General features: G+C 35.4%; 1 protein-coding gene across 3 annotated transcripts in view; it reads left to right on the forward strand.

The window, feature by feature from the left end:
- The window catches only part of BLTP3B (bridge-like lipid transfer protein family member 3B), a 92672-nt gene extending 76426 nt beyond the window's left edge, over positions 1-16246 (forward strand). For all 3 annotated transcript variants that reach the window (XM_070370292.1, XM_070370291.1, XM_005889589.3), the window contains 4 exons: positions 1365-1618; positions 1930-2038; positions 11215-11408; positions 13290-16246. In XM_070370292.1, coding sequence (XP_070226393.1) covers positions 1365-1618; positions 1930-2038; positions 11215-11408; positions 13290-13424 — 692 coding nt within the window. In that variant the 3' untranslated portion in view covers positions 13425-16246. The remainder of the gene's footprint in view (positions 1-1364; positions 1619-1929; positions 2039-11214; positions 11409-13289) is intronic.
- Positions 16247-16685: the final 439 nt, after the last annotated feature.

Here is a 16685-nt window from a genome sequence, read left to right on the forward strand (position 1 = left end):
TGAGGGAAAATAAACATCTTTTCATCATGAATTTGATTAGTGGGGTCTTCTTATATGCGCCCATGGGACAGATAACTTGGAACCTCAATAAATGAAATAGCTTCACCTTTCCAGAACAGTTTGTTTTTATCTCATGGGTTCTATGAATTGTGAAACTGACTGTATTTTCCCTTTGCTATTAGAAAGCTATTTTTGGTCTATCTTTGGCTCAGAAATTTAAATAATGTATTTTGAGTTAGTAATCATACCACCTATCTTTACTTTTCCATTACCTGCTTATTTTTTAATTCTGATTGTGCCATGTGCGTGTTGCCTCTTATTCTTTTTGAAGCTAGATAATGTCAAATAAAAATATTTATTTACCATGAGGGCTGATTCACTTAAGTAGTTCCACTAGGAACTTTTATTTTTAAAGCTATTCTATGGGTGTTTTATTGAAATTAAACAACATTTTTTGAACTTGAGTCCTTATAGCTGTGTAATCTACCTCAAATTCTTTTTGGGAAAAAGGCCAAGGCATAAGTAAATATAAATATAAACATAAACATATCTGTATTTCCTTTGGTATAAATGTAGTTTTAAGATTGTAATTCAACAGTAACATTTTAATGAGGTCTTCTCTATTTTCTTTTCCAGTTATTTAAGGGCTTGATATTCATAAAAAAAAACAAACAAAACTTGATATTCATAAAAAAAACAAACAAAACTTGAGGCTTTTGTCACTTTTTAAGAAGTGGCTTAAGTCACTTTAAATGCCATGACTATTTCTTCATCGCAATTGTCTGTTATATTATAAATGTATAGACATGTACACACTCAGACACTCAAAATACCTGAGTTATGAATCATGTCAGATTTATATTGTGGCATGTTTTTGCATGTTACAAACAAATAAAAAATATAGACAGCATTATTGCAGTAGAAGATTGTCTATAAAAATGGAAATTAGGGAAATTAGGATTGAATATGTGTTATATTACTCAGTTATATCCAACTCTTTGCAACCCAAATGGACTGTAACCTGCCAGACTCCTCTGTTCATGGAATTATCCCAGCAAGAATGTTGGTAGGGGTTGCCATGTTTTCTTCCAGGGGATCTTCTGATCCCTTTCAGGGATCTAACTCTAATCTCCTGGGGCTCCTGCATTGGCAGGCAGAATCTTTAGCACTCAGTGACCTGGGAAGCCATGTGTTACATATGAACTGTAAATATCATTTAAATTAAGAATACATATTAAAATTTTAATCTATTATTGCTTTAATACTATTCAAAGTGACAGTGACCTGTTAATGACAAATAATTGAGAGTGACATTTTTGAGTTGTAATACAAAGTTACAATTTTTATTTGTTCTTTTTTCATAGGTTCAGATCATAAAGCTGTAATTCATTCTAAATCCTCTCCTGAGATTACTCTGAGATTTGAAAGTGGGCCTGGTGCTGTAATACACTCTTTGCTTGCAGAAAAGAATGGATTTCTGCAATGCCATATAGAAAACTTCAGCACTGAGTTTCTTGTGTCTTCTCTTATGAATATTCAACATTTTTTGGAAGATGAAACAGTTGCAACAGTGATGCCCATGAAAATACAAGTTTCTAACACAAAAATAAATTTAAAAGTATGTTAACAAATATTTTTATATTTTCATTTTATAAATGTTCATTTAGCCAACTGGACTTTGATTCATGCCTAACAATATGAACTTGTTGGTCCTTGTGGTGATGGTGTAGAGATTCTTCTTAGAAATTAGAAAATATCAAAATAGAATGGGGAATTTTCTCTATCAACTAAAGCATATTAAAGATATATTTCTAACTCATTAAAATATTTTTGGCAGAAGTAGTGTTTAAGAAAATGATTAATTGAAAATGATTGATTTTATCTTTTACTTCAGTAGCAACATGCCAATACTATTTCTCTTTCCCGTAGGATGACAGTCCTCGTAGTAGTACAATATCCCTTGAACCAGCTCCTGTGACTGTTCATATTGATCATCTCGTGGTAGAGAGAAATGATGATGGCTCTTTTCATATCAGAGGTATATACGAAAACAGTTTAAGTGAACACCTACTGAAATTTGAAATTGTTTACATGCTGATTATTTTTTTGACTCGTACTTTTTATATACTATTTTATATTTATGTACGTATGTAGTAGTAGATGATTGAGGGACACTTAGTACCTTGTGATAAAATATCATCCATCTATGAGCTTCTACCTCAGAAATAACTCATCTACAATTGATTAGTATCTATTCTACAAATGTGTTTTGAATGAAATCCTTCCTGGGTTAATTCATGCTTCTACTTTTCAGTGAACCCTTCTACATAACCTCATGTGACTTCTTAAAATTCTTTAGTACTTATTTGCCACACATTAGTTACTTTATAGTATATTACTGTGTATTTAGTTCTGCTTAACTTCTGTATCTCCATCCTAATAAGATTTTTAAGGTCTCTAATGTAAGGACTATGTCTTATAAGGTAGTGTGGAAAGAGCTTGAATTGGTAGACTTAGGTGTTCTAAATTTCACTTTATTAATTGAGGGTGAAATGTGAGGGACTGAAAAGAGGCAAACTAGAAAACTCTGTAGCCAAAAACCATGAGACAACTATTGCTGAGGTGGAATCAGTTTCTGGGGAACCCTTGTTTCAAGAGTCTTCCTCTCTGAAGTTGGGGAACAGCTACAGCAAACATAGAAGTCATACCAAAAAAGATTAAAACGGCAGCCTCATTACTGATAAAAGCTCAGGCGAAGATAGCTTTGGTGTGAGAAGATAGGCTTGCTGTGTGGCTGTTGCTCCCAGATACTTTTAAGATCTCCAAACTTCAAGTCTTATCTTGTAAGAAAGCAGAACAGAGTGTTCTAGTACTTCAGAGTACTGAAGAAAAGTTGAGACTTTTAAAGAAATATAATTAATATCCTCAAAGAGATGATAGGATTTTAAACTCAAACAGGAACAAGCTTTTATGGAAAATAACTGCTTCAGTTCAGTCACTCAAAGGTGTCCAACTCTTTGCGACCCCATGAATTGCAGCACCCCAGGCCTCCCTGTCCATCACCAACTCCCACAGTTCACTCAAACTCACGTCCATTGAGTCGGTGATGTCATCCAGCCATCTCATCCTCTGTTATCCCATTCTCCTCCTACCCTCAATCCCTCCCAGCATCAGAGTCTTTTCCAATGAGTCAACTCTTCGCCTGAGGTGGCCACAGTACTGGAGTTTCAGCTTTAGCATCATTCCTTCCAAAGAAATCCCAGGATTGATCTCCTTTAGAATGGACTGGTTGGATCTCCTTGCAGTCCAAGGGACTCTCAAGAGTCTTCTCCAACACCACAGTTCAAAAGCATCAATTCTTTGGTGCTCAGCTTTCTTCACAGTCCAACTCTCACATCCATACATGACCACTGGAAAAACCATAGCCTTGACTAGATGGACCTTTGTTGGTAAAGTAATGTCTCTGCTATTGCATATGCTATATAGGTTGGTCATAACTTTCCTTCCAAGGAGTAAGCGTCTTCTAATTTCATGGTTGCAGTCACCATCTGCAGTGATTTTGGAGCCCCCCAAAATAAAGTCTGACACTGTTTCCACTGTTTCCCCATCTATTTCCCATGAAGTGATGGGACCGTATGCCATGACCTTCGTTTTCTGAATGTTGAGCTTTAAGCCAACTTTTTCACTCTCCTCTTTCACTTTCATCAGGAGGCTTTTTAGTTCCTCTTCACTGTCTGCCATAAAGGTGGTGTCATCTGCATATCTGAGGTTATTGATATTTCTCCCGGCAATCTTGATTCCAGCTTGTGCTTCTTCCAGTCCAGCATTTCTCATGATGTACTCTGCATATAAATTAAATAAGCAGGGTGACAGTATACAGCCTTGACAAACTCCTTTTCCAATTTGGAACCAGTCTGTTGTTCCATGTCCAGTTCTAACTGTTGCTTCCTGACCTGCATACCGGTTTCTCAAGAGGCAGATCAGGTGGTCTGGGATTCCCATCCCTTTCAGAATTTTCCACAGTTTATTGTGCTCCACACAGTCAAAGGCTTTGGCATAGTCAATACAGCAGAAATAGATGTTTTTCTGGAACTCTCTTGCTTTTTCGATGATCCAGCGGATGTTGGCAATTTGATCTCTGGTTCCTCTGCCTTTTCTAAAACCACTTGAACATCTGGAAGTTCACAGTTCACATATTGTTGAAGCCTAGCTTGGAGAATTTTGAGCATTACTTTACTAGCGTGTGAGATGAGTGCAATTGTGCAGCAGTTTGAGCATTCTTTGGCATTGCCTTTCTTTGGGATTAGAATGAAAACTGACCTTTTCTAGTCCTGTGGCCACTGCTGAGTTTTCCAAATTTGTTGGCATATTCAGTGCAGCACTTTGACAGCATCATCTTTCAGGATTTGAAAGAGTTCAACTGGAATTCCATCACCTCCACTAGCTTTGTTCGTAGTGATGCTTTCTAAGGCCCACTTGACTTCACATTCCAGGATGTCTGGCTCTAGGTGAGTGATCACACCATTGTGATTATCTTGGTCATGAAAATCTTATTGTACATTCTTCTGTGTATTCTTGCCACCTTTTCTTAATATCTTCTGCTTCTGTTAGGTCCATACCATTTCTGTCCTTTATCGAGCCCATCTTTGCATGAAATGTTCCTTTGGTATCTCCGATTTTCTTGAAGAGATCTCTAGTCTATCCCATTCTGTTGTTTTCCTCTATTTCTTTGCATTGGTCACCTAGGAAGGCTTTCTTATCTCTTCTTGCTATTCTTTGGAACTATGCATTCATATGCTTATATCTTTCCTTTTCTCCTTTGCTTTTCGCTTCTCTTCTTTTCACAGCTATTTGTAAGGCCTCCCCAGACAGCCATTTTGCTTTTTTGCATTTCTTTTCCATGGGAATGGTCTTGATCCCTGTCTCCTGTACAATGTCACGAACCTCAGTCCATAGTTCATCAGGCACTATGTCTATCAGATCTAGTCCCTTAAATCTCTGTCTCACTTCCACTATATAATCATAAGGGATTTGATTGAGGTCATACCTGAATGGTCTGGTGGTTTTCCCTCCTTTCTTCAATGTAAGTCTGAATTTGGCAATAAGGAGTTCATGATCTGAACCACAGTTAGCTCCCGGTCTTGTTTTTGCTGACTGTATAGAGCTTCTCCATCTTTGTCTGCAAAGAATATAATCAGTCTGATTTCGGTGTTGACCATCTGGTGATGTTCACGTGTAGAGTCTTATCTTGTGTTGTTGGAAGAGGGTGTTTGCTATGACCAGTGTGTTCTCTTGGCAAAACTCTATTAGTCTTTGCCCTGCTTCATTCTGTATTCCAAGGCCAAATTTGCCTGTTGCTCCAGGTGTTTCTTGACTTCCTGCTTTTGCATTCCGGTCCCCTATAATGAAAAGGACATCTGTTTTGGGTGTTAGTTCTAAAAGGTCTTGCAGGTCTTCATAGAACCATTCAACTTCAGGTTCTTCAGCATTACTTGTTGGGGCATAGACTTGGATTACTGTGATATTGAATGGTTTGCCTTGGAAATGAACAGAGATGATTCTGTTGTTTTTGAGATTGCATCCAAGTACTGCATTTCAGACTTTTGTTGACCATGATGGCTACTCCATTTCTTCTAAGGGTTTCCTGCCCACAGTAGTAGATATAATGGTTGTCTGAGTTAAATTCACCCATTCCAGTCCTCTTTAGTTCGCGATTCCTAGAATGTAGACATTCACTCTTGCCATCTCCTGTTTGACCACTTCCAATTTGCCTTGATTCATGGACCTAACATTCCAGGTTCCTATGCAATATTGCTCTTTACAGCATCGGACCTTGTTTCTATCACCAGTCACATCCACAACTGGGTATTGTTTTTGCTTTGGCTCCATCCCTTCATTCTTTCTGGAGTTATTTCTCCACTGATCTCCAGTAGCATATTGGGCATTTACCAACCTGGGGAGTTCCTCTTTCAGTATCCTATCATTTTGCCTTTTCATACTGTACTTGCTGCTACTAAGTCACTTCAGTCGCGTCCGACTCTGTGCGACCCCATAGACGGCAGCCCACCAGGCTCCCCCGTCCCTGGGATTCTCCAGGCAAGCACAGTGGAGTGGGTTTCCATTTCCTTCTCCAATGCATGAAAGTGAAAAGTGAAGTCGCTCAGTCATGTCTGACTCTTTGTGACCCCATGGACTGCAGCCTACCAGGCTCCTGTGTCCATGGGATTTTCCAAGTGAGAGTACTGGAGTGGGTGCCATTGCCTTCTCCCTCATACTCTACTTAGAAATCGTTAAAAATTAAAAACCTCATCTTTGAAGTAAAAAATAATCAGATCAGATCAGATCAGTTGCTCAGTCGTGTCTGACTCTTCGTGACCCCATGAATCGCAGCAGACCAGGCCTCCCTGTCCATCACCAGCTCCCGGAGTTCACTGAGACTCATGTCCATCGAGTCAGTGATGCCATCCAGCCATCTCATCCTCTGTCGTCCCCTTCTCCTCTTGCCCCCAATCCCTCCCAGCATCAGAGTCTTTTCCAATGAGTCACCTCTTCTCATGAGGTGGCCAAAGTACTGGAGTTTCAGCTTTAGCATCATTCCTTCCAAAGAAATCCCAGGACTGATCTCCTTCAGAATGGACTGGTTGAATCTCCTTGCAGTCCAAGGGACTCTCAAGAGTCTTCTCCAACACCACAGTTCAAAAGCATCAATTCTTCGGCGCTCAGCTTTCTTCACAGTCCAACTCTCACATCCATACATGACCACAGGAAAAACCATAGCCTTGACTAGACGAACCTTTGTTGGCAAAGTAATGTCTCTGCTTTTGAATATGCTGTCTAGGTTGGTCATAACTTTCCTTCCAAGGAGTAAGCGTCTTTTAATTTCATGGCTGCAGTCACCATCTGCAGTGATTTTGGAGCCCCCAAAAATAAAGTCAGCCACTGTTTCCCCATCTATTTCCCATGAAGTGATGGGACCAGAAGCCATGATCTTCGTTTTCTGAATGTTGAGCTTTAAGCCAACTTTTTCACTCTCCACCTTCACTTTCATCAAGAGGCTTTTTAGTTCCTCTTCACTTTCTGCCATAAGGGTGGTGTCATCTGCATATCTGAGGTTATTGATATTTCTCCCGGCAATCTTGATTCCAGTTTGTGTTTCTTCCTAAAATCTTATCAGCTCTACCTTCAAGAGATACCCAGAGTCAGATCTGAGTCATACAGTATGTTGCCTTCTCAGATTGGCTTCTTTTACTAAGTAATATAATTTAAGGTTTCTTCATGTCTTTTTGAGGCTTACTAGCTCATTTCCTGTTACTGCTGAATGATATTTCATTGTCTGATGTAACACAATTTATTTCACCTACTGTAGGACATCTTGATTGGTTCCTTATTTTGGCAATCAGAATAAAATTGCTGTAAAGAATTGTGTGGACATAAGTTTTCAGCGCCTTATGAGTAAATACAAAGGAGTGTGACTGGTGGGTCTCATGGTCAAGAGGATGTTTAGTTTTGGAAGAAAGTGACCGTACCATTGTACATTCTCACCAGCAGTAAATGAGAATTCTTGTTGCTCTGTCTGTGTTTACATTTGGTGTTGTCAATGTTCTGTATTTTGGCCATTCTAAATAGGTGTGTAGTGGTATGCTGTTGTTTTAATTTGTATTTCCCTGATGACATATTATGTACAGCATCTTTTCATATGCTGATTTGCCATCTGTTTATTTTCTTTTGTGAGGTGCCTGTTAAAGTCATTGGCCTCAGAGAGAAATTTTATATTGATAAAAGATTTCCTAAAACGTAGCTTAGTCATAAGAAATGTATGTATCCATGTAACAGCATAACTGAAAATGTATAAAAGATAGCTGTTTGAAATAAAGAAAAATGGAATCATAGCATATTGAGATACTACTGTCATAGAGAAACTTTAACATACCTCTCTCTCTCTCTCTCTGTGTATAAGATGTTATGGAAAAACCCAAATAAACTTTTTAGCCAACCCAGTATCTATATACACACACACATATATGTAAATATAAATTTGAATTTAGCGAACAGGTAATTTCAGATACCCATGAATGAATTCATGGGGTCACAAAGAGTCGGACACGACTGAGCGACTGAACTGAACTGAGCTCAACTGATGAATGAATTTTGCTATCTGCAGCAACATGGGTGGACTTGGAAAATATTAAGCTTAGTGAAGTAAGTCAGAGAAAAAGAAATACTATCTGATTTAACTTACATGTGGAATCTAAATGGTACTACAAGTGAATGGATGTGCAGAACAGAAACAGATTCACAGTTAACTCTCCCTTTTTATCTCCAGTTACATCTGCCTCCCTTTCCTTTTTTGCCATGCTCATTCTTTCTTCTCTACTTTCTAAATCTCTCCTCCCTTTTTCTCCAAATCATTTCTTTTCCTCTTTCCATATTTCTTCCTATTCTCTTCTTTCTTTCCCCTCCTCTTTTCTCTCCTCATTTCACCTCCCAACGTTTGAAATAAAATGGATTTCAGAGTTGTTTTGGTCAGTAGTTTTTCATTATTCTTAGGATCCCGTGAGTGGTGAGATATTTAGGCTAAATAGAATGAGCTTTGGACCCTGTTTTCCTCACTACAGCCTATATAACGGCTGTTTTTTTGTTTTCACTTTATATTAGCATTCTATATATGATTTCATTTAAAAGAAGGGTTTTGCTCTTCTAAGTTTGAAAGCCAAAAGTATATGATAAACTCATAATCAAGTCAAATTTTAGGGGTCTTACGAGTTTTTTGAGTTTGAAAGAGTAGAGGATTTGACTTTGCCATGGCGTAGCACTTCAGGATTTCCCTTATAATCCCTACCAAGCTGAATGGTATGCTAGTCTGACCCAGTACAACAGTTCTTGTGTATTTTTTCTAACTAATATTACTTAAAATATAATCAGTACAGGACAATATTGTAAAAAGTAGTTTCTGATTTGAGACTTCTGTAATATGAATTCAAGAACAGACCAAAACTCAATTCAGTGACATTTACCCATGTAGATAAAACTATTTCGATACATCAAAAATTGGGGTAAAATTATTAGAATCATTATGAAGGGTAATTTGGCAATATGAACAAAAGCTTTAAAAAGTATTTTTGTTCTTTGACCTAGCTGACACCTTCTGGGAATGTTTTTAAGGGGAAAAATTATGTTGAACAGATATTACTCTTCTGTCTTCTTAATATAATTTGGTTTGATGAACTACCTCTCTGTCATGACAGTTAAGTGTGGTTTTGGTTGAACCTGACAATCATATGGCCCTGTCCCTAAAGTGGGAAAGGGACCCAGGTGGACCAATCAAAAGATTTCAGCCCATGGGACGCTGAATGATAACATGAATGGACTGTGAACCAAGCATTCTGAGTCTTTTGTGTGTGAATTGAAAATGACACTGAGAGCGAAGGGGTCACAGGCTGTAAAACTTACTTGTTTGGTCACCAGAGGTTACGTTTGCCATCATATGACTGGACTAATGCAGAAGAAGAGAGAAGTGGACCTGAGAAGTAGATAGAGTCAGGTTCCTAAAACGACACTCCTGAGGACATCATATGAATTCCAATATCTGTCCATACCTGAAGCACCATCACTTTGATGCTACAATTATGGAAACAAATACATTTCCTCGTTTAAAAACAAGTTTGACTTGGGCTTCTGTTCACTTGGAACCTAAATGCTCTGACTCTCTGTGATCCAAAAAGTTAGAAAAAATGTTGATTTGTAAAAATATTTGCTGTCTTTTGGATAACATTTTAAATGGAACTGTTTTCTTAATCTAATTTTGAATTATTCATTGCAAGTGCTTAGAAAAACAATTAATTTTTGTATATTGATCATATATCCTGCAGACTTGCTAAGCTTGTTCATTAGCTCTGCGAGTTTTTAGTGGATTCTCTATTTTTTTTTTCCTATGTACAAGATCATGTCATCTGTGAATGGAGATAGTTTCACTTCTTCCTTGCTAATCTGGATGCCTTTTATTTCCTTTTCTTGCCTAATTACCTTGGGTGGGACCTCTGGGACAGTGTTGAGTAAAAGTATTGAGAGAAAACGTCCTTGTCTTATTCCCAATATTAGGGGAAAAACATCCAGTCTTTTACCATTAAGTGTGATATTAGCTGTGGAATTTTTGAAAATTTCCTTGAACAGATTGAGGAACTTCTATTCCTGGTTTGCCGTTTTTATCATGAGAAAGTACTGGATTTTGTCAAATATCTTTTTTCTGCATCTGTTGAGATGACCATGTGGCTATCTGTTGTGTTAATGTGATGTACTACATTACAGCCCATGGGACACTGAATGATAACATGAATGGACTGTGAACCAAGCATTCTGAGTCTTTTGTGTGTGAATTGAAAATGACAGTAATGTGATGTACTACATTAATTTATTTCTTGAATGTTAAATCAATCTTGCACTCCTGGGGTAAATCTCACTTGGCCATGGTCTATAGTTATTTTTATTATATTGCTGGGTTCAGTTTGCTAATGTTTATTGAGGGTTTTTGTATTCATTTATATTAAGTATATTGATTTTAGTTTACTTTTTTATGATTTCTTTGGTTTTGGAATCAGGGTAATACTGGTTTTATAGAGTGAGTTAAAAAATGCTCCTCCTCTTCTATTTTTTGGAAGAGTTTATAAAGATTTGGTATTAATTCTTTTAATGTTTGGTAGAATTTACTGTTGAAGCCATATCTGGGCCTGGGCTTTTCTCTGAATATATTTTTGTTTTGTTTTTGATTACTGATTTAGTCTGTTTCTTATTGAGTCTGTTTTGGTAGTTTGTGTCTTTGTAGAAGTTTTTCTACCTCATCTAAGTTATCTAATTTATTGGTCTTCAATTTTTCACAGTATTCCTATATAATTATTTTTATTTCTGTTAAAGGAACAATAATAATGTCCCTTCTTTGATTTCTGATTCTACTAATTTTTTTCTTTTTATCTTTTATTTTTTGGTCTATATAAGGTTTTTTTCAATTTTATTCTTCTTTTCAACAGATGAGCTTTTGATTTTGAGTTTGTTAATCTTTCCAATGAATGAGCTTTTTCTTTATTTGACTTTATTGTTTTTTGTTTCATAATAATGTCTTCTTACTATGACATACTCATTTTAAATTAGGTTTTCACAAGAGAACTTAAGATTTATCAAGTATTTAGAAATGTTATCTGAATATTTTATTTGTTTGATTAGATTCTCAGATACTTAACACTAGAAATGATTTGGAAGAAAATGTCAAAAGTGATTCAGTGCTACATACCAGTGGAACGTGTGATCTGAAGAAAAAACACAGTGTCACTCAAGCCACTCAGACGAGCCCAGAAGTTCCTTGGCCTTTGCAGTCAGCCAACTTTCCTGAGTGCTCTTTTGACTTTACTAGGGAACAGGTAATGGGAAACCTAGTTCATACTCATTCAGTTCAGCAATTAATGTAATTATTAGGCATTATTCATTTACTTACTTAAATCACGTTTGTTGAGTGCTTGTTATGTACTAGGCAGTTAGTTGATACAGTGTTGAGCAAGGTATGGCCATTCCCAGCCTTCACAGAAGTTGTAGTCTAATAGAAGATAAAGGGGGAAATGTGGGAGAATGCCATTTCTGGCATCTGCCAAGGCTAATTGGAGGATATATTCATTTTGATGTCTTATTTTTAAGTTACAAAAGTATCATAATATTTCAGAACTTTGGAAAAATATTTTAAAACAGCTCTGACATATTGTAACCTCCTATAGTGCTGTATTTAAAAAATTTTTCATCTCAGTCTCTTTCCATAATTTTTCTAAACAATTGCTATCCTAGTATATATGCTGTGGGGCTTCCCTGGTGACTCAGGTGGTAGAGAATCTGCCTGCAGTAAGGGAAACCCAGGTTTAATCCCTGGGTTGGGAAGATCCCCTGGAGAAGGAAATGGCAACCCACTCCAGTATTCTTGCCTGGAGAACTCCATGGATAGAGGAGCCTGGTGGGCTACAGTCCATGGGGTCGCAGAGTCTAATAATGACTGATGGACTAACACTTTCACACTTATATATACTGTACTTTTTGCTTAACGTTGTTTAACAAATGTTTTCCATATTGCTGCATATGCTTCATCTATTTTATTTTATATTTATTGAAGTATAGTCAATGCTTCATATTTATTGTTAATGGCAGATTAATATGGGCTTGGCTATATTATCATTTCTAAAGGTTACTCTTAACATTTGTTAATATTTGAGTTGCTTCTTATTTTTTGCTGTTATGAAATTCTATCCAGCAGAATTTTAATTCTCTATGATGAAACTACAGAATGAGTTTATTCATCTATTTAGCAGGATTTGTTAGATGTCGGCTCTAAGCTAAGGATATAGAATTGGAAGAGAATACCACTCCCTATTGAGAAACTCAAAATTGAATGGGAAAGTAGAAGTGTGTAAACAGTAGTCACAGCATACATGTGTTGTATGTACTGGAGTTTAGGAAAGTATGATAAAATACCCAATTTGGTCTGTGAGACAGGCATTCTTAAGCTGCAGCTAAAAGAAATCTGAGAACTCTTTGAAGTTGAATGCATATATTTTAATGTATCTGTGTAAATGCTTTTTCCCGTGGAGAAGGTTTTATCACATTTTCTTCATTAGAGATTAGGGAATGGTTCTAAGAGGATTGAACTGAGTCTTAATAAGAGAAGACCTATTGACATCTAGATGAAAATGTCCAGTGAGATCTTCAGAATGTGGGTCTGGAGCTCAAGAGAGGCTTGCCCTATATCAGATTATACATAATTGTGGGAGCCACAGGAGTAGAAGAGAACGTCTAAGAGAGTGACTCAAGTGATAAGAGAAGGCAACCAATTATGGACTTTAATAGAATGCAAAAAATTTAAGAGTTCTTAAACATCAGAGGGAAAGATGAAAAGTCCATAGGTAGAGCGGGGTAAACAAGAAATACCTGTGACATAAAAGGTGAAAGAGGAGAGAGGCTTAGCAAGGAGGAGTGAGGTCAGCGGCGTCTTAAGGGAAATTGAAATTAAACAAAATCACTATTAGATTTGGAACTTAGGAGTTAATTCGTGTTTTAAATTGCTGGGTCAAAACTTAAGGACATTTTAAGTGCTTGGTATGTGTTTCCAAATAACTTCTCAGAGCAATTTTCAGCTTAAGTGCACCCTCACCAGCATTGGATAATGTTGCTGACTTGTGGGTCACACCTTTAGATACTGTATAAATAGTCTGTATTTCCTGAAAATGGTTACATTTTCTTATTTTCCAAATTTATCATTTCAGCTCATGGAAGAGAATGAATCACTTAAACAAGAATTGGCTAAAGCTAAAATGGCTCTTGCAGAGGCTCACTTAGAAAAAGATGCTCTTCTCCATCAGTTGAATATCAGGAGTGGCAGCCAGAAACTCAAGTTATAGCTTTGGAGTGTGGAGGTTATATTTATAATATGATGTTACCAATTAATGGGAAACTTTCCTTTTCATGAAAAGACAATAAAATGAAATAGAATGTGATGAAGTGGTGACTATTCCAAAACCAGTTTAGAAAATGCTAGGTATGGGCATTACAATCTTTTGGTTGTTTTGTGTTTTAGGGTTTAACCCTCTTTTAAACTGGTGTGATATAGGGAAGTCAATGCATACTGTAAGATGAATTCTATGCCTCATGAATAGAAGATGTCATTTCCTAATTTTGATATTACATTATAGACATTTTTAAAAAAGAAAAATGAAAAACTATTGTGTTCTCACAGATTGCTGGATTTATTTATCACTTTGTTAATAATTTACTATTATTTACAGAGATTCAGATGCTTTTAGGGCTAATGTAAAATAAAAGGAGGCTTACATTTTAAGTGTTACTAAAATTATGTACTTAAATCTATAACTATTACTGTAAAAAAAAAAGTCCAATCAAATTAGTAAATTATCTAATTGCTAGGTTTGAAAACTCTGGAAAATCATCACCCTACGGAACGTAGGAGGTAACTTTAAAATGTGAAAAAGAATCATTTTAAGTGATGGGTATGCTGTATAAGTTGAAGCTATAGTTTTCAACAAAGAAGATGGTACAAATGTTAAAATAAAAAGCACAAACTATAAAAAAGCAAAGCATGAGAGTATATGGCCAACTGATTTAAAAAGCATTATTTGTACATTCCTTTAAACATGTATTGTTAGATGTCAAAGAGTAATTTAACTATCCTGCTAAATTTGGCAGCATTTGTAACTATAAGAATTTTAATTAATACTGTTTATATTATTTCTTTATCTTCATCTTTCCTCTATTTAAGGAGGGTAATGTTTTCAGAGAATTTTCTTTTCACATACATAAAATGATTTCATACCATTCCTACAGTATCTTAACAGGTGGTTGTTTGCACATGTTGAATTTATAATGCTAGTTTTGATTAAAGTTCTATGTGACTTATATATTGAAAAAAGAATAACTGGTAAATTTTGAATTCTATTTTCTAGGGTTGTTAAGGTTGAAACCAACATGAGAGAGAGTCTCAATCATGCATTATGAAATAAAAGTTTATGAGTATTTAAGAAACAGAGGCTTTTAACAATTTAAAATATATTTCGGGTAAAATTAAACTAAGTGGGGTCTATTTTAAAATTCACATTCTTAAACATAAATATATTCAAGATGGAACTGAAACAGCTGGACTGCTCTTTGTTTAAGTTACTTGAAAAATTTCAAATTTTCAACCACATGAGGATACTTTATGGTGCTTTGCTTGTTGGCATGACTTACATAGCCATTCCTATATCTAAATACTTGGAAGGAAATACGTTTCATTTTACATTAAGTGTTAGAGTGATTTTATATTTTATTGAAAATGGTACTGGCCCTTTTTTTTTTTGTCTTTAATGTCCATTTTCATTAACATTATTTAAAAATACAGGCCGTGTTTTGCGAGCTAAGGATATAGCAAAGAACAAGTTAAACTGTTATTATTTTACCTCAGAGTATTTTAGTAATCATGTTAAACCACTTTAATCTAAAACTATTGTATAGTTTTAGATTAAAAGCAAAGGTCTAATTAAATATTTTGAATGTATAGCTTATATCCTTAGTAGAGTACTTTTGATCTATAGGTATATATTCAACAAAAGCAGTCTCTATTATAGAAAAGCAAGGTGATGGTACATGAACTTCTCTAGAACTTGCAGTGGTTTTCAGATTTGACATATTTGCTCCATATGAACTTTAAATTTATGATGTATTATAATTAATTACTGTTATAGATCCTGAATGTTTTTCTTATTTTCAATTTATTTGGCCATCTCAAGAAAATCATATAAACAGTAGAGATAATAATTAATATGAAGCTGAATATTCTATATGCTTTGTTAGATTTTTAAAAATTTATAGTGATTACTATTTTTATAGAGATTTAAAATTCATAAATCATTTCCAAAAACATTGTATAATTCCCACAACAAACCTGTGAGGTAGGTGTTATTTACATTTTAAAAGTTTAATAAAGACCTTATGGCTCAGAAAGAACAAATGACTGAAATCACAATTAATAACCTGCTCTTTTCACTGAAATCCCAATTATATGTTTTTATTTAACCTTATTCCTTATTTCACATATTTTTCCAGAGGTAGGGAAAGGAATCACTTATTGGTCTTTTATCTTTTTTTTTTTTAAGATGAATATAATGCTTTTAAAAGATGTGTGTGTATATAAAAACAAACTACTTGAAAAACAAGGGGAGAGTTTTGTTTAAGTTAGTCTCAATCTTTTTTGCTGTATGAGAAGTATAAGAATCAACCTGTAATAAACTTATCAGAGTTTTTAAATGACCATAAATTAAAATTAAAGTTGCCTTGTCTTTGCTAAATCCCTAGCAGAGATGTTAGTAATCAGGGGAAGAAAATTACATTAGTGTTTTTCTTTTAAATTTCATATATGCGAAAAACATATTCTTGGTATTGTATTTTTATCTTTTCTCATTGTAGAATTCAGAAGATCACCGTGTTGTAATGAAACATTATTATTTAAGCCATGTAAGAATAGCTTTATATGATTGCAGGCAAATATATGACAAAATTAATCAGAAACTTCTTTTGGGTTTTTATTGTGGTTATTTTTATTCAGTACTTGTCAATACAAGGGTTAAATATTCCTCTTTAAGTTTTTATTAATGTATCCAATCTAAGGTTCCACCATCACAGTGGTTCCTAAGTTAGTAACCTAGAACTTTGTCTCTCTAACCATGCACCGCCCCCCCCCCCCAATCAATTCATTACCATATCCTTTCATTTTGCCTAGTAAATTTGTCTACTTCTCTTCATTTACCACTTCTCTGGTCTAAGCTAACATTAGCACTTTTTGCCTGCAGTTACTTCTATAGCCTCCTAATTGGTCTTCCTAAGCTACCCTGACCTTTCTGATTCATTTTTATACTGCAGGCAGATTTCTCTCTCTTTTTTTTTTAAGTGCAATTTTAATCAAGGTAACTCACCTAACCCTAGATGGGAACAAAAATATTTTATGTTACCTATGTTATCAATTATTAGGGCTGCTATTTATAATTCTGAACATTGAAAGAGTTAATACCTCAAAAACATGAAAGCAGTGACTGGCACATCACCTTAAAAGCATTTAAGAGAAGTTAGCTATTATTACTTCTTAGTTTCATTGTGCTCCTTATTTCACTTAC

The sequence above is a fragment of the Bos mutus genome, chromosome 5, assembly GCF_027580195.1.
Source record: "Bos mutus isolate GX-2022 chromosome 5, NWIPB_WYAK_1.1, whole genome shotgun sequence".
NCBI lineage: Eukaryota > Metazoa > Chordata > Mammalia > Artiodactyla > Bovidae > Bos > Bos mutus.